This window comes from Stegostoma tigrinum, chromosome 29 (assembly GCF_030684315.1).
Source record: "Stegostoma tigrinum isolate sSteTig4 chromosome 29, sSteTig4.hap1, whole genome shotgun sequence".
Classification (NCBI taxonomy): Eukaryota; Metazoa; Chordata; class Chondrichthyes; order Orectolobiformes; family Stegostomatidae; genus Stegostoma; species Stegostoma tigrinum.
Genome location: NC_081382.1, coordinates 45,411,343 through 45,434,164, shown reverse-complemented (window position 1 = coordinate 45,434,164; position 22,822 = coordinate 45,411,343). Strand labels below are relative to the sequence as shown.

The 22,822-nt window shown below is 43.3% G+C and overlaps 2 protein-coding genes across 4 annotated transcripts in view; one reads left to right on the top strand and one right to left on the bottom strand.

Moving 5' to 3' along the window:
* Nucleotides 1-22,822, top strand: part of wdr5 (WD repeat domain 5) — a 114,029-nt gene that overhangs the window by 17,546 nt on the left and 73,661 nt on the right. The window lies entirely within an intron of this gene.
* LOC125465452 (bromodomain-containing protein 3-like) overlaps nucleotides 1-22,822 on the bottom strand; it is a 45,689-nt gene that overhangs the window by 12,699 nt on the left and 10,168 nt on the right. For 2 of the 3 annotated variants that reach the window (XM_059638222.1, XM_059638223.1), the window contains exons 2-12: nucleotides 22,467-22,787; nucleotides 19,794-19,931; nucleotides 18,190-18,319; nucleotides 15,652-15,851; nucleotides 13,624-13,989; nucleotides 12,021-12,149; nucleotides 11,691-11,900; nucleotides 9,502-9,716; nucleotides 6,960-7,249; nucleotides 3,464-3,550; nucleotides 2,553-2,681 (exon numbers count right to left, since the gene is read on the bottom strand). In XM_059638222.1, the coding sequence (XP_059494205.1) occupies nucleotides 2,553-2,681; nucleotides 3,464-3,550; nucleotides 6,960-7,249; nucleotides 9,502-9,716; nucleotides 11,691-11,900; nucleotides 12,021-12,149; nucleotides 13,624-13,989; nucleotides 15,652-15,851; nucleotides 18,190-18,319; nucleotides 19,794-19,931; nucleotides 22,467-22,685 (2,113 nt within the window). In that variant the 5' untranslated portion in view covers nucleotides 22,686-22,787. The remainder of the gene's footprint in view (nucleotides 1-2,552; nucleotides 2,682-3,463; nucleotides 3,551-6,959; nucleotides 7,250-9,501; nucleotides 9,717-11,690; nucleotides 11,901-12,020; nucleotides 12,150-13,623; nucleotides 13,990-15,651; nucleotides 15,852-18,189; nucleotides 18,320-19,793; nucleotides 19,932-22,466; nucleotides 22,788-22,822) is intronic. The other variant, XM_059638224.1, reaches the window with a different exon arrangement.

The following is a 22,822-nucleotide window of genomic DNA, read 5'->3' as shown; positions in this document are numbered from 1 at the left end:
TTCCCAGGGCGGCAATGACTATTACGATGGGGGCATAATTTTAAGGTGATTGGAGGAAGGTATAGGGGAGATGTCAGAGGTAGGTTCTTGACACACAGAGTGCTGGGTGTGTGGAAAGCACTGGCAGTGATAGTGGAGTCAGAAACTTTAGACACTTTTATGCGACTCTTGGATAGGCACAATGAAGACAGTAAAATGTAACGTTATGCAGGTTAGTTTGATCTGATTCAGTTAATAGGTCGGCAGAACATCATGGGCCGAATGGCCTGTACTGTGCTGTACTGTTCTATGTTTTATTTGCACCACACAAATGCCAGGTGTCTAACCGCTGTATTCAGTGGTGTTAAGGTCCATAAGACATAAAAGTGGAAGTAAGGCCATTCGGCCCATCAAGTCCACTCCGCCATTTAAATCATGGCTGATGGGCATTTCAACACCACTTCCCTGCACTCTCCCCGCAGCCCTTGATTCCTTCTGAGATCAAGAATTTGTTGATCTCTGCCTTGAAGGCATCCAACGTCCCGGCCTCCACTGCACTCTGCGGCAATGAATTCCATAAGCCCCCCACTCTCTGGCTGAAGAAATGTCATCTCATTTCAGTTTTAAATTTACCCCTCTAATTTTAAGGCTGTGCCCACGGGTCCTAGACTCCCCGCCTAACGGAAACAACTTCCTAGAATCCACCCCTCTAAACCATACATTATCTTGTAAGTTTCTATTAGATCTCCCCTCAACCTTCTAAACTCTAATGAGTACAATCCCAGGATCCTTAGCCGTTCATCATACATTAAACCTACCATTCCAGGGATCATCCGTGGAATCTCCGCTGGACACGCTCCAGGGCTAGTATGTCCTTCCTGAGGTGTGGGGCTCAAAATTGGACACAGTATTCTAAATGGGGCCTAACTAGAGCCTTATAAAGCCTCAGAAGCACATCGCTGTTTTTATATTCCAACCCTCTTGAGATAAACGACAACATTACATTCGCTTTCTTAATTACAGACTCTACCTGCAAGTTAACCTTTAGAGAATCCTGGAACAACACTCCCAGATCCCTTTGCACTTCTGCTTGACGAATTTTCTCACCGTTTAGAAAATAGTCCATGCCTGTATTCTTTTTCCCAAAGTGCAAAACCTCACATTTACTCACATTGAATTTCATCAGTCATTTCCTGGACCACTCTCCTCAACTGTCTAAATCTTTCTACAGCTTCCCCACCTCCTCAGTACTACCTCCCTGTCCACCTATCTTCGTACCATCAGCAAACTTCGCCAGAATGCCCCCAGTTCCTTCATCCAGATCATTAATATAAAAGGTGAACAGCTGCAGCCCCAACACTGAACCCTGTGGGACACCACTCGTCACCGGTTGCCATTCCGAAAAAGAGCCTTTTATCCCAACTCTCTGCCTTCTGTCAGACAGCCAATCTGGTCCCCTCCAAACAACTCACCATCCCGACTCGGCATTCCTCTTTGGTCACTGGCTCAAGATCCTGACATTCCCTCCCAAAGGGGAGTGTGTGTGCGTGGAGGTGGCAACCCACAGCAGGTGGACGACCGTGGTTCAAAAAGGCAGCAATCACCTTCTCAAAGGCAACAAAATCTGGTGTAAACGCTGGCGAACCAGTGATGCCCAAATCCCACGAGTAAATAAAGGATAATTGGAACCAAGCAACATAAGACGCAAAAACTGATGAAAAAAGGGGACACAGAATATGAAAGCGAGCTAAAAAGAAGAAAAAAACACAAAAATAGAAATTGCTGAAGAAACTCACCAGATCTGGCAGCAATTGTGGAGAGAAAGCAGAGTTAACATTTTGAATCCAGCAACCAGGAGAGTCTGTGCAGGAGATCATAGCCAGGAAACTACACTTCATAGATGGGAAGAGTGCAAATGGCAAACAGGAGCGTGTTATGCTTTAAATTTCTATCCCAGCTTCTGCTTCATCGACTGAGCTTCAAGGAACTGCACCCAACCCAGTGCTGTTCATACCCTGGCCACTAGAATGCAGGCATGAGCTGTCTGACAAGACACACCAACCCAATTGCTCCAAAATAAAAACTGAAAGAACTGCGGATGCTGTAAATCAGGAACAAAAACCAAGTAATGCTTTGGATTGAGGTTCAGAGGAAGGGTCACCGGACCCGAAACATTAACTCTGTTTTTCCCTTCACAGATGCTGTCAGGTGTGCTGAGCTTTTCCAGCAACTTTGTTTTTGTTCCCAGTTGCTCCTAATCCTCACTCCCGAGTCTGTTTCCAAAAAACAGGAATTGGAGAATCCAATGTTTGATTCTCAAACTCAAGAAAGGTCAGCAAAACGTTTTGCACAGCTACTGTAATGATAAAAAACAGAAGGTCGTTCAGTCCTTTAAGCGAGCTGAGAAGTTTCATTTAGCCCAAATCCTTCTAAACCCTTCTTATCCATACATCCATCTAACTTTCGAAACCCTTATCACAGCTTTGTTCTACTCCTTTGATGCCTTTATGCCACAGAATCTTACCAAGGTTATGGGAGCACAAGTCCATCCACAACAGGAGGGGAACATTTACCTTTCTTGTTCAGTTTTTTGCTGTGATTGAGTGGCCCACTCATGCCCTGTAAACGTTTCTCCATCTCTGTCTTCTTCTCCAGAATAAGATCCTCCTTCACTTTCCCAACAGGTTTCTTTGAAGGTGTAGCTAAATCACACAGATAAATCATTAAATTAACAAATCAATACGTTCATACCCGCTCACAGGGCTGTATTCCCTCAGTCATGGCTATCCAAATTGGGCAGACCTCCCTCAGCACTGACCCTCCGACAGTGCGGCACTCCCTCAGCACCGACCCTCCGACAGTGCACACTCCCTCAGCACTGACCCTCCGACAGTGCGGCGCTCCCTTAGCACTGACCCTCCGACAGTGCGGCGCTCCCCCAGCACTGACCCTCCGACAGTGCGGCGCTCCCCCAGCACTGACCCTCCGACAGTGCGGCGCTCCCCCAGCACTGACCCTCCAACAGTGCAGTGCTCCCCCAGCACTGACCCTCCCGACAGTACAATACTCCTCCAGTAATTCAGAGAGGATTGGCCTGGATTTTACATGGAGGTCCCTGGCCTGGTGCTTGAACCCAGGACTTTTTAATCGCGATGAAGTTGTCACCAACTCAGCCAGGGCTGACACCTGAGTGGTCACAAGACATATAGTTTTTAATTAATTATCACGTTGGCATACACCAGAGAGCACTAACTATTTGCTTTCAGTCTGAGCCTGTTCCCTGGAGTTAGGGTAACCCCACTGTGTCAATGTTCAGACTGGGCACCAATTTAGATCAGTTATTCAAAGCGGTGATACAGGTGGATATAGAAGTGATCTTGAGGTTCATGAAAATGTTCAATTTCAACCTGAGCAAACTGGTTAAATCACATTGGGGGAGGAGTTTTTGGGGAAAATGGTAGGTAACCAGAATCTCATTGTATACCTGGTAATGGGGTTCGGTTCCTGCTGGAGTCCCACAGAGTGTGCTGCTCTTCACCATCTCTACCACTGAGTATGTCAGGAGAAGTGTCTGAAAATTTGCGGTTGAAACAAAGATGATGACAGAAATAAGATTACAAGCAGTTCCACTTGCAAAGGTGAATGGACCCACTTCTCTCAGCAGCCAGATAACATAACAGTACACAGACTTGCAACTGGTGTGAGCTGCTAAACTGGAAGAAGACCAAGGGATCACAGAACGTGGAACTACATCAGATTCCAGATTTACAGGCTGATTAAATCCAAAATAACTGCATTGCTTTTCATTTGTTCTTGTAACATGGACATCACTGGCAAGGCCAGGGTTTATTACCCATTCTCAGTTGTCCTTGTGGAGTTTGTGACCTTCATCCTTAATGGTTGAAATCAATGGGTCACTTCAGAGGCAGTTAAGAGATAATCACATATCTACTCAGACTGGTAAGATGATTCTAGATCATAGCTGATCATTCCCCTCAAAGTCATCTAGGCCCGAAATGTCAGCTTTTCTGCTCCCAAGATGCTGCTTGGTCTGCTGTGTTCATCCAGCTCCACACCTTGTTATCCCTGCATTGAGCCTATTTTCCTTGATGCCATGAGTATCTAAAAACCTGTCAATCTCCTCCTTGAACTTACTTCATGACTGAACCTCTACATCCTCTGGGGCAGAGAATTCTAAGGATTCACCTCTTCTGGGTGAAGCATTTCTTCCTCAAATCAGTCACAAATGAATTGCCTTTTATTCTGGGACAGTATCCCCTGGTTCCAGGGGAAATACCTTTTCTGCATCTTAAGAATTTGGTCAGTTTCTCAAAGATCACCTCTCATTCTTCTAAACCTCAGACAGCACAGGTCCAGTCTCATCACCAGACAATCCCACTAACCCGGAAATCAGCCTGGGTAATGTTCACTGCTCTCCCTCTATGTAAAGAATATCCTTCCTCAGGCCAAAAGACCAGAACGACGTTCAATACTTCAGGTACCGTATCGCTGTGTTTGATACAATTGAAACATGGTCTCGTTGCTCCTGTGCCAAATTGTCTTGTGATATAGACTAATATATCATTTCCCTTCCAAACTGTTCACTGCAGATGAATGTTTGCTTCCGGTGACTCATCAATAAGGATACCCAGGTTCCTTTGGATGTGAACACTTTCCAGATTCCCACCATTTTAAACATACTCTGCACATCCTTTCCTCCCACTAAAGTTGTCAACCTCAAACCTATCTACATGACACACATGCTCCATACTCTTTCCTACTTACTCAAACTTTCTAAATCACTTGAAGTGTCTTTGTATCCTCCAGAAAACTCACATTACCCCCAAGTTTTGTTCCTCCACAAATTTGGAAATATAATGGGTCCCACATCCAGATCTCAGACACAGCTTGTGAGCAGCTGGGTCCCAACCTCTGAGCCTCTGTGTACCACATGGCTCACAGCCTGCAAACCACTTCTCCCTACTCGGTTTTCCACATGTTAACCAATCCTCAATCCGTGTCAGCATATTACCTTCAATCCTAGATTCTTTCATTTTATGAGCCTCCTCTGTAAGACTTGATCAAAATCCCTCTGAAAATCTAAACACACATCTTCTGGGATGGCCTTATCAACTCTGCTGGAAACACCCTCAAAAAATACCAATTTCTCAAAATGATTTCTCCTTCATAAATCTACGTTGACTCTACCAAATCAGGTAATTATTTCCTAATTTTTAAATATCCAGTAATCACAACTTTTATAACAGATTCTAGTATTTTTCCTGCTCCTGATGTCAGGCTAACTGCAGTTCCTGTTTGTTCTCTCTCTCTCTCCATTCTTAAACAGTGAGTTCCATTTACAACCTTCCAATCTGTAGCATCACTGCAACATTAATCAAATTTTGAATGATGGTCACCACTGTAACCATTAACTCTTGCCATTGCTTCCACCTCTCTTGGGTGAAGGTCACTGGGTCTTGGGAATTTGTCATCTTCCAGTCTCAATCATTTCCCGATTACTACTTTTTTACTGGGACTAATTTTTTTCACATCTTCTTCTGTGAAACAGATGCCGAGTATTTACTTAGTTTATCTGCCCATTCCCATCATAAACCATTTTCCTTTCCTAAAAGGACACAAATGACCCTCTGTTGGGTAACAGGAGAGCATTTTGTGTCATGATCTGGGGACCAGAGAATGATATTAATCTATAGCCCCTTCATGCCCAGAAAATAGACTGCCCTCTACAGAGTGACTCAGGAAAATGCCTCAACATTCAAATTGACAACAGCAAGTTAACAAAAGCAATCTTCTACAAATTTGTTTGTAACTCCTTCATGGGATGTGGATTTTATTGGCAAGAACAGTATCTAAAACTCATCTGTAGCCAGCCTTCAACTGAGTGGCATTCTTGGCCATTTCAAAGCACTGATTAAGAGCCAACCTCACTGCTTTGGAAGACCAGGTAGGGACAGAGGATTTTTCTTCCCTAAATGACATGAATTTATAACAATATAGCTTCATGGTCACTTTTACTCAGACTGAACTTCAATTTCAGATTTGACTAATTGCATTTAAATTCTACCAGCTACTATGACAGATTTGAACCCATATCCCAAAAGTATTCACTTAGGCTACTGGATTACCAGGCCAGTCACGTTAACACTGTGCTACCACCTCCCACAGTTACCATGCACTAATTACTGGGGAATGAGCAACAACATCCAACAAATAGTTGATGCATATTTTTAGTGACAATAAACTCAAAGCATGTTTGATAACTTTATCTTTAAACTTTTTGCAAGGCATGTTTATTGGCTCATACTTAGTGCTGTCTTATACAGCCTCACACTGAGCCAGCAGGATTTGCCCCTCTGTGCTGAAATAATGCTCTCAATTAGATCAACAGGTCAGAGTGATGTAACTGCCAACTGTACATTGTCTATTGGGCAGGATAGATTGGGAAGAGGAGGAAGACCAGGCCTATGAGATGACACAATTAGATGTCGTAAATAAAAACCAAAAGAACTGCAGATGCTGTAAATCAGGAACAAAATTAGAAGCTATCGGAAAAGCTCAGCGGTCTGGCAGCATCTGTGAAGAGAAAATCGGAGTTAATGTTTTTGGTCCGTTCTGAGGAAGGGTCACCATACCCAAAACATTAATCCTGATTTTCCTTCACAAATACTCCGAGCGTTTGCAGCAACTTCAATTTTTGTTCTGGAATTTGATGGCCATCACTTATCAAGAATGAATGACACTTAGACAACTGGTGATGGGTGAAGTTCAGCAGCTTCCTTCTGGATGCCTATCCCTTTCAGAGGAGATGACAGAATGAGTGAAAGTCAGAACCAAGTAAGCTAAACACACAATGCACAAAGTTTATAAGTTTCAAACACAAAACGTGGATTGCAATGGTATAATTCCCCAACATGCATAACATTTGTATTGTATTACAAGTCCCAAATATTATCACTTACTATATGGTTTTCTTTGCTTTTTCTGTAAGCAGGATTTGACGTATCGTTCTAGCTCTCGTAGAGTTGTGGGCTTCAACGTTTCAAAGTCTATTTCAATCTCGTCAGGGTTGGAGTCCCTGAGGGAGGGTTCCCTCGACTGAATAATATGAACTACCCAGCCCAATTTTTCACCCGGAAGTTTGTTGATGTCAAGGCTCAGCTGACGCTTCTCATCATATGACATTGGCTGAGTGTCCTCTTCCCCTCGAGAGTCATAAAGTAGTGGTAGCTTTGTAGCTTTCTTCAGGGGTCTAAACAAAAGAAAGTGATAGAAATATTCCATGCCAAAGGAAGAAGACAGCTGCATTCAAAGAGCAACACCTCACATCCTCAGGATGTTTGATTACACTTATCAAACAAGTTACTTAGGGAATACAATCACTGCAAACCATTAATTACAGTTAAGGGGTAGAGCAAGGGGAATGAGAAATGTTTGCAGATCAGTGAATGACAAGGCGTATCAATGAGGGACACGGAGGTTTGGTTGGGGCAAAAGGATTGGAGTAATAGGAAGGACAAAAAAAAAGCAAGTTAAGAGTAAAGGTTCAAGTCGCACCTGCACCTGGGCTGCGTAATTACATCTCTGAGCAGTCTAATTAGAAAATGTTAAACAAAAAGTTAAGTTCAGCATTTAGTCCTTGCAGGGAGCAGCTGAATTATGTTTGAATGTCACAGGAGATGAACTGATTAACTACGTGAGGTCTGGAGAATCTCTGACAGTCCAAATGAAAGTTTGCAGGTAGATGGAGGAATGATGAGTTGCTCTAGTCAGGAAAGATGCTGGAATTAATGAGCATTTTCTGGTTCAATAAATACACATAAAACCCAACTAACTACTTACTGGCCATGATCATAAATACCCTGATCATACACAAAACCTCTCATTTCCATTTGCTCCTGTGGTCATTTGCTTCTCCCCACAGTTCCAAAATCTGAGCCGGGCCTTCCAATTCCCCCAGCCCCCAAACTGTTTGCCCAACAGCCCTACCAATTTTCTTTACTTCCCATATCTATTTAATTTCCTTTTGTAAATTCTATTGAATCTATTTACCCATTCCAGATCACAACTTTTTGCAAGAAATAAATTTCTCATATTTGCTCAGTTTCTTTTCCAGTTATTTTAAACATGTATTTTGGCTGCTGATGATACAAACAGTTTTCCTTATTGGGCCTATACAATTCTATGATTTTGAACACTTCCATTAAACCTCCCCATCACCTTCTCAGTCATGAGATTTGGGGAAAACTGAATGCTGGCTGCCCATACAGCAGACCCATTTCCTCAAACAGTCATACTAGACTCCAAATGTCAGCTCCGTTTCTCTCTTCACTCATGCTGCCTGACCTGCTGAGTTCTCTAGCAGTTGGTTTTTATTTTAGATTTCCAACATCCACAGCATTTTGCTTTTTAGTCCCATTCCCTCATGGTCTCCCTGTAGCATGAAAAGTTTATTTCACTCAAATTCTTGTCACATTTCCTTTTGAAATTATTTATTGTCTCTACCTCTACTGTCCTCATGAGCAGCGAATTCCAGGTGATGGCCAATCACTGAAAGATCGCCCCATATTCTCCAACAATGACCCTAAACTTTAATCCTGCATCCCCTTATCCTTGTATTATTGGCTAACAGAAACAGCTTCTCTCTAGTAATTTATCTAAATCTGTTTTGATCGCGTACACATCTATCCAATTTCTCCTCAACCATCTTCTTTCCAAGGAGAACACCAGGTACTCCACCCTAACTTTGTTGCTGAAACTCTTCATCCCTGTAACCATTCTGGTGAATCTCTTCTATGTACTCACAAGGACCCTCACATCCTTCCCAAAGTGTGGCTACCAGAATCAATGGAACATGCTAATTATGACTGAACCAGAGGTTTGTAAAAGTTCAGCATCACCTCCCCACATTTGTACTAAATGTCAGTAATTACGAAGTTGAGGATCCCACCTGCTTTGCTAAACACACTCTCAAGATATCTGGTTATCTTCAAATATCAATGCACGTGCATCCCAAGGTCCGCCTACTCTTCACACTCTAAGAATGTACCATTAATTCCATTTTGCCTCCTCCTTCTAATAAAATGCATCAGCTCACATTTCTCTCTATTAACTTCTAACCGCCACTAGTCGACTCATTCTGCTAGCCAATCTATGTCCAGTCTGAGTCACCTGGTATCATCCTCACTGTTGCAACTTCGTGTTTGGTACCATCAGGAAATTTTGAAATTTTACACTGCATTCCAATATCCAAAATAATTTATGTACATCATAAAAATGCTCCATTAAATCCCCTTTGTGCCATTTCCTAGACCTCGAGAGTTTTCCTAAAAGCATAATGCCCCGACTGAACAAAAAAGACCAGTTTGGACGAATACAAGGACCTCTAAAGTATTTAATGCCTTGCCTTTGTACTCCATGTTTCTGTGAACAGGTTTACCACGTCTGCAATTCAACTACTATCAAGAGAATCACTGCTGCTCCAGCAGTTGCTGGGTGTCGCACCTGGTCAGTGAATTCACACTGCTGGGCTTCTTGCTGCTGTGTTTCTTGCACTGTGCTTGCTTGCTCGCCTGAGAGGTCTTGACCTTCTTGTCATTCTCCTCCACTTTCAGTTTGTGTTTTTCCTTCCTTTTTTTCTCCTTTTTCTCTTTCTTCTTCTTTGGTTTGCTGACAGGAGCCTGAGACAGAGCTGCCAGCTGCTCATGAACAGCTTTCAGCTGAGGGGACAAGTACAATTAAAATCAAGATTCTCTTCAATGTTCAAGAAAATGAGGCAACTCTCACACTGGTGCTGATCTTCAGCCAACCCACTGTCTGGTGTCAAAACATAAAACTGCAACTCTGAGTGTCAGTGGTGTATGGTACCCAGGCCTCAGAGCCAGATTGTGACTCAAGTGCATGCCAGCATTCTGCCCGAGTGTCAGCACAAAGGGAATGCTGAACTATTGAAAATGCTCTCTTTCAGATTGGACATTCTATCAGGTCATATTTGTCTACTCAACTGGGCTGAAAGATTCCACAGGGCTAACATAACTCAAACTATTTCACTGAAGAACAGGGACTTCTTTTTTAAATTCACTCATGAAATGTGGGCATCACCGGCCAGAGCAGCATTTATAGCCTATCCCTAATTGTCCAAAGGTAGTAAAGAGTCGACTGTTTGCTGAAGTCACATGAACGCTAGACTGGGTATGGACAGCAGTTTCCTTCCCTAAAGTGAACCAGATTGATAATCTCCATTAAATGCTGGTATCAATATTTATCCTTTAATCAACTTCATTTGGTCGTTAGCACTCTGCTGCCATGTTTCTGAGTTTACAGCAGTGACTAAAATTTGAAGGTAAGCCAGATGCAAAGCATTTCTGATATCTCTCACATGCTGTATGGGGAAATATAAAGATGGCAATACAAGGTGCAGCAATGACTGTCAGACAATATGGCACCTCAATCAGCCTTTTCTTTATCAAAACCAAGGACTCCCTTTCTAGATTCGAGATTTCAACAAATTATCTTCTCACCAAAACAGCATCAGCTGTATGACTTTGGAGTTCTCCGGTTCTCAGGAAAGGTCAGCAGACCCAAAACATTAACTCTGGATATTTTCTTCACAGATGCTGCCAGACCTGCTGAGCATTTCCAGCAATTTCTGTTTTTGTTAGCGTTCTCCTGTCTGCCTTAATGATAGTTAGGAGATGCCTTCAGTTTAGATGTTTGCGATGTCAGGAGTATAGAAATGCTGCAATGTGTCATGACAGCTTTTGCTTTTCAATGATTAAGCTTCTGAAATCTCAGTCCACTTAAACATAGTAAATCACTCCATATTATGACCACAGATTCTTATATTCTGCATGACTGAATGGATGCATCAGCGCATGCACCGATAAATTTCAACAGAGTTGGAAACATACAACACCATTCTTCCACAGACAGACTGCACACTGCACCCCAGCAATAGCCCATGCGTACCGTGCCCTGCCAACAGTCCATGCGCACCGCGCACCGTGCCCCGGTAAGAGCCAGTGCACATTTGCAAACACTGGAGTGTCTTTCATCAAAAGGTCCAAAGCAACCTATTTCGCCTGAGATTGCTGCCTCTCCCTTGTGTTAATATAAAAAATATCCCTAGCGATAACCAGCCAATTGGTATGAAAACATAACAACTTTATCTAAAGAATGATAGTCATCCCATTGTTTGATGGAGTGAGGCCAAGACTGGCATTTATTGCCCTTGAGAAGGTGTTGGTAAGCTTTACTATTTTTTGTTGGGCCCTTTCAGAAGGTAGTGAGAAGTGAAGTCTACATTGGTGACGGAAATCTGGAGTCACACCTAAGTCAAACTATGTAACAATGGCAGATTTCCTTCCTGAAAGAACAACAGTGATATATTTCATGATTAACAGACTTGAAATTCTGCAGAAGTGAAAACAGGATCTGGACTAATATTGATTGATAATTAGTCCAGTCCTCTGTATTACTCATCCTCTACACTACCGACTAGACTGCAAGCATCTTCCTGAGACGCTCTTGTGCTAGCTACGAGACTCTGAACCAGACAATCCTTGGAGGTATCAATCTAAAGTAGCTGTATTCTCATACATATTGCTATCAGGACAGTGACCAGTGCAGCTACAAGTGGGAAAGCAGTATGATTAAAAGCATGCATAATGTTAAGAAATTGCACTGGTAGCTACCGTGGTCCTTTGAGAGGAGGGGTTGCCGACACCCACCTGCTCCTGCAGTTCCGCCAATCGATTTGCCCTCTCCTCTTCTGAATCCGAGCTATTGGAATTGGATGAGGATGACACTTTGGGCTTGGCGATAGTTGGGAGTGGCATGGGAGGAGGTAAGGCAATGTCAACAGGCTCATCCGGCATCTTTGCAAACCGCATTTCAAAAACATCCTAGCAAGGAATGAAACAAGCCAGCGTCAGCCAAGGTGGAGCCAGGGTCCTAATACAATCATAGACTGAGGCCAGGGTCATGATGCTGTCCACGTACAGTGTAGCTGCATGCCTCCCTACCTGCAGTTTCCTGGCCATTGCCACCACTTCATGATCTGGAGGGTTGTACTTGTAACAGTTGGAAAACATTAACCGAATATCTGCTGCAAATCCCTGAGGGTCCTGATAATCACGACTGTCCATCTTTTTCTGCAAAAACAGGACAATAAAAATCATGCACTGTCAATGGAAATTCCAGAACCAACAGGCACACTCGTTGCCGCAGCACACATCAAACACAGACACCATCAGGAACATCTGTCTGGCAGCTTCCCATCAAATCAAACCAAGGCAAAACAAAAACAAAAGGCAAACAGAAAAAGGCTAATAAAGAGATATCAACCTCAGTTTTGGAATTTTCGATAGACTACATAACTCAGCATAGTTTTCTGACGGAAGAGTTCCGCTGGGAATTGTATGATAAAATGCTTCCTCAGCACTCTCCTCCAACAATACAGAGTTCATTAAGTACTGCTTGTGAGAGGGAGGCTGCATTTCTTTTGCCCACATTCTTCACATGTGACTTGGACGTTTTGACTTTCACTAACTGTTATGCACTGACCTACAGCCAAAAGATTTGTTGGGCTAGATCGAGAAGATAGCGAGAAGCTATTTTTGTATACCAGATTTCTAGGGGACTTGCAGTAGATGGGTTCTCAAGGCTTGTTCATTCAGCACATTCAAGTTTGGGAGAGACAGATTTTCAATCAGTAAGGGAACAAGGGTTGTTCAGAAAAATTTGGAAAGTGAAGTTGAGGATTATTTGGGTGGCACAGTAGCTCGGTGGTTAGCATTGCTGCCTCACGGCACTAGGGTTAGGTGGATTGTCCATGATAAATTGTCCATGGTGTCCAGGGATGTGTAGATTATGTGGATTAGCCACGGGACATGCAGGATTACAGGGATAGGGTCGGGGTCGGAGTCCAGAGTTATGATGCGGACTTGATGGGCCGAATGGCCTGCTTCCACTCTATGGGGATTCTATGGATTATCAGATCAGCTGTGATCACTGTATAGTGAGGCAGACTCAATGGGGTGAATGGCCTACTTCTCCTCTAATGCTTACTTGAAGAGCCAATGCTAGCACAGATGGGTCGAATGATCTCCTCCTGCATTGTAAGACTTGTGAGATTGTACAATTTCTTCATCCCAGTGCTATATGCCCACATAAACTGACAAAGGGACATGCATTCAGATGACCTTCTTGTGTGCAAATTGGATGCCTTGTTTCCCACAGCACACTGACACAGTTCAAAATGTCTTTAAGTAAAGTACTTTCAGCAAAGTCCCAGGATTGTGACAGAAACAGTCACAATGCGTATCCATTCTTGGTAACCTCTCTCACCTTATGGCACAAGCGTACATTGCTCCTCTTGGAATAGATTTTAACCCCGAGGGTTGTTTGCAGAGCGGGGGGTAATAAATTACAACATGGATTTGATTTACCTTCTTACTTTTTAGGACCAAAGCAATGCCTGAACCAATCCTCAAAACCCCACAGAGCACAATACAAAAATCTGAAACTAAGTGAAACATAGCAATGAAGACCAGAGCTTGAATCCTAAATTCTAGAAAGAACCATCACAGTTGCCTGTCTGTTAAGGCACAGGAGAAGCTAACGTACTTTCACACTGCTAAGATCCATTGGGTGCTTAATGATTTCATGATAATCATGCAGTTCCAGGGCCTCAGCGTCCACTGGTTTGTAGAAAGGCCACGCATAGGCTGCATGTTTCTTGGACAGCATCTCCCTCAGGATGCTGTCACAGTGCCTCAGGTGTTCGGTCAGTTTCCCCTTCTTCCCCAGGGATGGCTGGAGTTCCATCTCCTCCACTTCGTTCCTTGCTGGTTTGGTGGGACACCCGCTCCCTCGTCGAGATGCCAGCTTTGAAGGTGTGGGTTCTGCCGAGGCTGGAGTAGGGGACTCACTCGCAGTCATGGCACACGTGCTGGGAGTTGTCGTGTCTGCTTTCCGTTTCACACCCTTTTTCTAAAACAAGGAAACAAAAGGCTTTTAAGAACTTAGAAGAACATAAGAAATTGGAGGGGGCCATTCAGCTCTTGAATTCACTCCATCATTCAAAGATACCCAGGACTATTTTTCTACTTGAACATTACTTTCCTGAGATAGGCTAGGGTTAATCCCCTAACGCTTCCTGGACAACTTCACGTTTTTAATATGTAGAAATTTTGAATATCAAACTTCAACATAATGGCTGAGTGTCCACAACCCTCTGCGGCAACAGAATTCAAATACTCACCTGATGCTCACCCCTCTGACTGACATTTCCACTCATCTCAATCCTATATTGCCTGCTGCTCAGTCGGACCTTGTATTTACTGCTCTGGAATTCCACCACCCGTGTCCCTACTTTATAAAACATGCGCGCGCGCGCACGCACACACACACACATATGCGGGCACACCTAGTAAGAACATGGAATAGCACAGCATAGGAACAGGCCCCTCAGCCCACCACATCTGTACCAACCATGATCCCATATGCCCGCACCTGGTCTGTATCCTTCTATTCATTGCCTGTACATGTATCTGTCCAAATGTCTCTTAAATATCACTTTCGCATCTACTTCTACCATCTCCCCGAACAGCACATTCCAGGCAGCACCATGGTGAATGTACATTGCATCCCTCTGTGGCTGGTACATCTTTTTGTAGGTATGGAGACCAAAACTGCAAACAATGTTCCAGATGTGGTCTCACAAGACTTCATAAAATTCAAGTAAGATATCTTTACTCTTGTCCTTAAATCCCCTTGTAATATAGGCCAGCATACCATTTACCTTAATTGCATGCTGTATTTGTGTGTAAATGCTCAGTGGTTCATCGACAAGAACCCACTCTATCACAGATCTGAAGGTGAACACTTGCCCAACCAACCACCAGTTAAGAAATAGTCTGTATTTCTGTTTTTTTCTGAGCGGGGAAAACCTCATATCACCTTCATATTGTATCTGCAAAATTTCTGACCACTCATTTAGCCCCTCGAAGCATTGTTCCACCTTCTGCAGAATTCATGCTTCCACTTGTTTTTGTGTCCGTTGCAAACTTGGAAATCCTCAGCGTACTTGAAACATTAATTTTACTTTTCTCTACACAGATACTGCCTAGACCTGCTAAGTTTCTCCAGCATTCTCTGTTTTTGTGTCCAGAATCTTCACTCCCCTAATTTTCCCTTCAATATTATGCTGAATCTGAATTCTCACCAGCTTGATATGTTCAATGTTTGATGCCGTTAACCTGATTCCTTCATATAATTCCTTCTAATCACCATATCATCCTTCCCCTGCAACACCTCTGAACAGGCTCATGTGCCCATGTGCCTTCCCAGTTGAACAGGACCAGTTTGAGGTTCAAAATTTTCCATCTTGCCTGGTTTTCCCTTACTTGCTACATCTAACTGTTAACCACCTTCCTGAAGCCTCTTCCTGAGTCCAGGGCTTGACGCCTGGTTCCAGAGATGAGCAATTGAAGCTGAGACTTTTCCATTTGCCTGTAAACCACTCACTGCACAGAAACAGGCCAGTGGCATTGCAGAAATAACTTCTGCCCCATAGAGGGTTGGTGACAGCCATTCGCTGCACATGGGACTAATCATCCAATAAATGGAGCCAAATATGGAGCGGTTCGCTACCTTAGTAATTAGTTGCGTCGCTGGAGGAATTACTGACATCATCGAGCTGGACGAATGAGCAGGAGCTGCTGCGACCTGACTGAGCAAAGCTGTTGGCACCGCGGTGGAGACAATGATGGGAGAAGGACAGGCTGTGGTAGGGGCTTCTGAAAAGGCAGTTGGCTTACTGGCTGAAGACACTGCCCGCACCTGCTGTACTCCTGCAGAGAAAGAAAAGGAACAGAGTAATTCCCAAGCCAAAACTAGACAGAACTGAAGCACGTCAAGTACACAAGTAAACAGAGCCTTTTGGTTCAGATTTGAAGTCACAAACAGTCCAATCAATTCCTCAGTAACATTGTCTTTCTCTGCTGTAAGTAGGTGTTTTGTATGGCCTTTGGGAAAGTTCTACTGCAATCATTGAAAGGCAGTATCTCAATGTGGCCAATCCAACACCTGAAATGTGAATCCAGGGTTAGATCCACTCAAAAAAAAAAGAGACGTACAGCATAGGAACAGGCCCTTCGGCCCTCCAAGCCTGTGCTGATCATCATGCCCTGGCTAAACTAAAACAACAAACCTTCTGCTCCCGTTCAGTGCATACCCCTCTATTCCCTCCCTATTCATGTAACTATCCAGATGCCTCTTAAATGACGCCAATGTGCCTGCTTCCACCATCTCTTCTGTCAGCGCATTCCAAGCTCCTACCACCCTCTGCATTAAAAACCTCCCTCACACATCTCCCTTAAACGTTTGCCCTCTCACCTTGAACCTGTGCCTCCTTGTAATTGAAACTTCAACCCTGGGGAAAGGCCACTGACTATCCACCCCATCTAATGACTCTCATAATTCTGTAGACCTGTATCAGCTCTCCTCTCAGCCGCCGTCTTTCCAGCGAAAACAATCAGAGTCTTTTTAACCTTTCGTCATAGCTGATGCCCTCGAGACCAGGCAACATCCCGGTGAACTTTTTCTGCACTCTCTCTAAAGCTGATACATCCTTACATAGAACATAACAGCACAGTACAGGCCCTTCGGCCCTCGATGTTGTGCCGACCTGTCATACCGATCTGAAGCCCAACTAATCTACACTATTCCATGTACGTCCATATGCTTGTCCAATGATGACTTAAATGTACTTAAAGTTGGCGAATCTGGTAATGTAGTGGCAAAAACCTCACACAATACTCCAAACACGTCCCACTTCCTGTGGCTCCACGCATAACTTCCCTCCTTTGCCCTTGAGTGGGCCTACTCTATCCCTTGCTATCCTCTTTCTTCTAATATATGCATAAATAGCATAAATGGGTAAGAACACAATAAACACACCACTGTAACCCCAGTGACAAAGCCATCACCTACAACATTAGCAAATTCATTCTGAAGGCTCTTATGACACAATCATAGTGTCCCTACTACTGGGCCAGGAGACTCAGGTTCAAGTCCCACTTACTCCAGAGCTGTGATAACATCTATGAACAGGTTGACAAGGAGATACATCCTGCTACGCCAGAGAGAGACGTAAAGAGAGGAATAAACACACCGGATTCAGCTCAAAAAAACCTCCCTTTTGGAGGAGCAGTTGTTGCCCTGTTTCTGTTCAATGCATCAATTTTTTGCTGGGATATGGGAAGAGAGCTCAGCATTCACCACAATCTCTCTTCTGTCCCTCTTCAGAGGGTATCGCAGCCAAAACTTAGCCCTGGACAGTTGAGTAGTGCTCACGAATAGCTGGTTGATCTCAGTCATGGTATAGAGTAGGAAAGCAAGGAGGCAACTTTGGAGTTGCACAGAACATTGGTCAGGCCACAACTAGATTACTGTGTTCAATTCTGGTCACCTCACTACAGGAAGGATGTGATAAAGCTTTGGAAGGGGTACAGAAGAGGTTCACCAGAATGTTGCCTTGAATGAGAAACTGAACTACAAGGAGAGACTAGCTAGGCTTGGATTGCTTTCTTTAGAGCTGAAAAGGCAGACGGAAATGATTGAGGTGTAAAAGATTATGAGGAGTATGGACAGCGCGAACAGAGAACAGCTGCTTTCCTTCATTGAGGGGTCAATCACAAGAGGGTATAGTTTTAGGGGAAGGGGTAGGAGATTCAGAGGGGATCTGGGGGTAAAATAACTTTTTCACTCAGAGAGTGATGAGAATCTGGAATGCACTGCCTGGGAAAGTAGTTGAGGCCGGAAACCCTACAAACTTTAAAAAGTATTTGGATGAGCATTTCAAATTCGATAACATTGAAGGATATGAGACGAGTGCAGGAAATTGGGATTAGCACACCTTTAATGGTAGTTACGTCAGTGCAGACTTGATGGGCCAAAGGGCCTTTTGTGCAGTTTATGAATCTACGAATCTCTTCCTGAAGCTGTTGGGAGTCTGAGCCTGGCAGCCACCTTGAGTTTTACTGGCTCAGCAAAGATCAGAGCTGTAACCTGGGCAAACATTGGTATGGTCCAGGGTGGAGGCAATTTTTTGGGGGGTATTCTCTCATGTAGATCTCAGGTTATAAATTAAATCTGAATCATTACCTGTACCTGGACAATTTTAGTTACCTGGCTGCTTTCGACTTTTGCCCCTTGGTAATGAGGCCATTAGCTCCACCTCTTCCTGAGGCATCTGAGCAACCTTCTGCAGGAAGATCTTCTCCAGAGTCTGCGCCATCAACACAATGTCATCGCCCGGCTGAAAGAGAGGAGAAGGTTCAAAAGGATGTGCACACAGGGACTGGTGACTGGTTGGTGTTACATAATAATATAAATCATGACACATGTGCTGCAATGACAGAAACTGGAAGACAACTTATAGAACCTTACAGTATAGAAAGTGACCATAGTTTAGCGAAGTGCATTTCTACGTGTAATGTAGTCGCTGCACCACTGAGAAATGGCATTTGTATTGAACACAACCAAACAATATTAGTCTCATGTTTCCTCTAGTTCTTTCACAGATTATTTTAAGGTCAGAAGGGGCTGTGTTCCGAAAGCATGTGTGTTCAAATAAACCTGCTTATGTGAGATTTCTGACCTTGTCCACCCAAGTCCAACACGAGCACCTCCACATCAAAGTTACTTTCAAGCAGTGTCCCACTGCCACTGGGCAGTTTCTTATTATTTATTCCAGCAAAATTCCAGCTTTCTTTAAAAACCTATTCAATCTTCCCTTAACCTTCTCTGCTGCAAGGAGAATGATCTTAGTTTCTCTGGACTACTCCTTTCCGGATGAGTTAAAAATATACAGCACAAGTGAGAATGGAATAAGAAAGGAATGCTCTAGAAACAAGCCATGTATCTGTCAACACTAAAGAAAGAACGGCAGGTTCACAGAGGAGATACCCTCTCCCTCTCAGTTGCTAATGCACTTGGTAAATGTCCCCATCACACTGCTATCCATCATTTCCTACTGTGTTCTCACAGATGCTCAAGGGTTTGGCAGCGATTTGCTATGGTTAAAGTATTTATGCAGCCGTTCCCTTTTAAGCCACTACTTGGCTAATTCTAGGGCAAGTGCTCTAAGGGCTAAGTAGATACCAAGTGTTGAACAAAGTTTCAGTCAGCCAGCAACAGTTTGTAAATCAGCTCCGTATGTTTTATTCAATTCCAGGATATTTGTAAGACCAGCATTTCACACCCATCCTTATTATCTTTGAGAGGATGGTGCAAACCTCCCAGCTGCATTGCTCACTAGGCCATTTCAGAGGGCAATTCAAGTCAAAATCACACTCTGGAATCACTTATAGACCCAGGCCAGGTAGGGACAGTAGGAGCTCTTTTATAAAAGGATACAAGTGAACCAGATGTGTTTTGAAGATAATCTGTAGTCTCACACTCACTATTTCTGAGTTTAGTATTTTGTTTCAGATTTAATTATTTAACATTTAGATTTCCTAGCTGCCACAATGGAGTTTAAACTAATTTTCCAGATAATTCATCACAAGGAACATACATAATGACTAATCACATTAGATAACCAATACCTTTCCTTACCTGCTCTTACGGAAAAAATAGATCTTTTAAAACTTGGACCTGTCATGTGCATAGAGTATAAGGAGGGAGTAAGGGGACATTAATGACTGACAAGAAACAGGAACATACAGGAAGTGTGACATTCATTTGTTCATTTCAAATTAGTAGACAGACTGATATGGTCCATGTATTACCTTGTTATAGATGTAGCAGTTGGTGAACATGGTGTTGAAATCCTGCATGCACTCACTTGCACTCCAATAATAATTGCTCTCTAACCGTTTCTTTATTGTCCCCATATCCATGGGTTGCTTGATAATTTTATGATAATCCTGGAAGTGAACATTTTCAGCAAATGATTTAAAATCCTAAAGGAAAAGAGTGTACATTTCTTGCACATTAATATGCTAATATAATGCCCACCACTCTCACTGAACGACTGCCAGCCTCAGTCCTCTTGCCAGTCTGATGACCACAAATTTGCTGGCCTCACATCCATCCAACTGTCACCACCTGCCCACTCCTTTGCATCCTGCACATTCACCCAACCAGAAACATTAATCTGTCATTCACAGAACTTAGCCTGGCACAGTCAGTTTAATAGGATCATTTCAAACTTGTTATTGGTTCAGTAATCTTACTTGTGTTTGGAAAATGAAGAGCAACACGTAGGACAACAAATGTGTGATGACATGGCACTCAACTTAAATTCACTGGTCACCAAGTTAAGTAACCATTGTAGCCCTAGACCTGAGCAATATGTATTCAAAATTAAAAGCAGATAACATTTCCACTATTTTTTATAAGGGACAGGTTATTCCAATTCTATTCCTCAGCTAAGGACTCACTTCAGGCATTTCCTCCTATACATGTATGGGGGAAAAAAAGGAACCACTTCAGGTAGCGCACAGTGGTAGCATCTCTACCTTTGAATAAGGAGACCCAGGTTAGGTCCCAGCTCTTCCAGAGATGTGTCAGAAACTCTCTGAACAGGTTGATTAGAAATAGTAAAAAAAAAGGAGCCACTTCAGTATGTTTTGTGCCCAGGCATCTAGGAGAGGGAGAGCAGTATCCACCAACAGAGAGATACTTTATCTCCCCTTGCACGTCTGTCCAGATTTAGCCCCCTCCCTTCTCTCCGTACCTCTCCTTCATGTTTAAGGGTCTGTCCTGCTCTTAACAGGCTCTGCATTGAGATTATCAATTGGAAATGTGGCTGATTTACTAGTGTTGGTTAACAGATGAAAAAAAGTTGCACGTGATTTACTGACGGGGGGAAAAGCCTTTCAGTTGTGTGCAAAAGCATTTATAAATATTTTAAAAAGGGAAATAAAAGAATCACATTTGGTGGCTGCTGTGATGCAGTGGTATTGTCCCCACTTCTGGGTCAGGAGACACAGATTCAAGATCTATCTGCTGCTGAGGCGTGTGATAACATTTCTGAACAAGTTGATTTGGGGGGAAAAAGGGAATTTCTTCAAGTGGTCTCTTGTGGTGCAGTAGCAGCGTCCCTACCAGGAAACCCAGTTTCAAGTCCCACTTGCTCTAAAGGTGTGTAATGACACATCCGAATAGGTAGCATTGGAACCATAGAATCATTTATTGCACAAAACTGTAACAGCTTCAGCTTACAAACCTCAGCCCAGTCCCTTACACTTCCCTCTCAAGTAAATTCACATCTCGCTTTCAAACACCTCAAACATTTCTCAATCCACTGTTTCATTATATAAAGACATTTTTTTCTGGGTTTATTTTTCAGTGACTCAATTGGACAACCCAGATTTTACCACCTCATTCTGGACTCTGCTGATATCGGGAAGGATTGTCTTAATTCACCCTGTCAACCTGGAGTTGGATCACCCCAACACCTTATTTTTCAAAGCTTAACACAAAATTAAAGCAGTTAGTGATCCAAACTCAGGCCAAAGTGAATCGCCACTAGGTTTTTTCAATGATTAGTTCACGCTTCACAAGTGTGATATCACAGAATCATTACGGGATAGAAAGTGGCTATTCGGCCCATCGTACCTGCATTGGTTCTATTACCTGATTTTTCCTACGTCCTTGTACACCATTTCTGACCAAATAATCATCCAACATTTCTTGAACGCCTCAAATGAACCTTTCTTCACCATATTTCCAGGCAGCGCATCCCAGATCCTAACTACTCACTGTGTGAAGCTTTTTTTCACACATCACCCTTGCTTCATTTGCATATCACTTTAAACCCAATGCCTGCTCATTCCTTTTTCTTTTACAAACTGGAATCACTGTTCCAAGTTATGCTGTTCAGGCTGCTCAAGAATTTGGAAATCTCTATCAAATCTCCTTTGAGCTTTCTTTTCTCCAAGGAGAACAGTCCCAACTTCTTCAAACTACCCTGATAATTGAGATTTCTCATTCCTGGAACCATTCTTGCAAATCGTGTCTGCACTCTCTCCAGTGTATTCACATCTTTCCTACAACCTGGTGCCCACATCTGAATACAAAAATCCAAATGAAGTGTAACAAATCTTAGACAAAGTCAACATCACTGTCTATGTTCTTCATGAATATTTAATATCCCTGTATTGCAAGGTAGTGCTGTTTTGACAGTGAAACAGCAGGAAGCTGCTAGTCCCGCTCTCTAGCCCACAGGTACTGTGTTTAATTATCTTCCCCTATACCTGAAATCAAAAAGTGCACACCAGAATTCACGAGCAGAGAGAGTGGTGTTTGGAATGGGGCGTCACCAGTCTAAATCAATACAGCACAGGTTGCTTCACTTCCCAAGAACTAATCCCGTAGCTACTTTAAACAGGATACGTAAAAATAAATGAAGTGTCACCATTAATCAATCCCCTTTGCACACCCACAGCCCAGTTTACCGGCAAGTTAAGTTTCTTAGCATCAACTGGGACATGGAAGGGCCAGGCAAACTGGTGTTTCCACAGGGTTTTCACAACTCCTTTCAGCATGTACTGGAGCTGGTTAGTCACACGGCCGCGCTTATTGGGGTTCATAGCCTCTGGGAACGAAGTGACGACTGTTCCAACTGAGGTCTGTAACTGGGCTGCTGCTGCTCGCGTTTCGGGCTCCACAAACATCACACATCAATGGCGATCTCCAGACTCTGCTCCATGTTCAGTGTTCCCCAAGCATGGCTGAAAACCCAATTCCAACTTTCAATCCTCCCTTCACCGTGCAACCTGTGGAAAGTAGGGGTCGTATGTTAGAAGAGGTC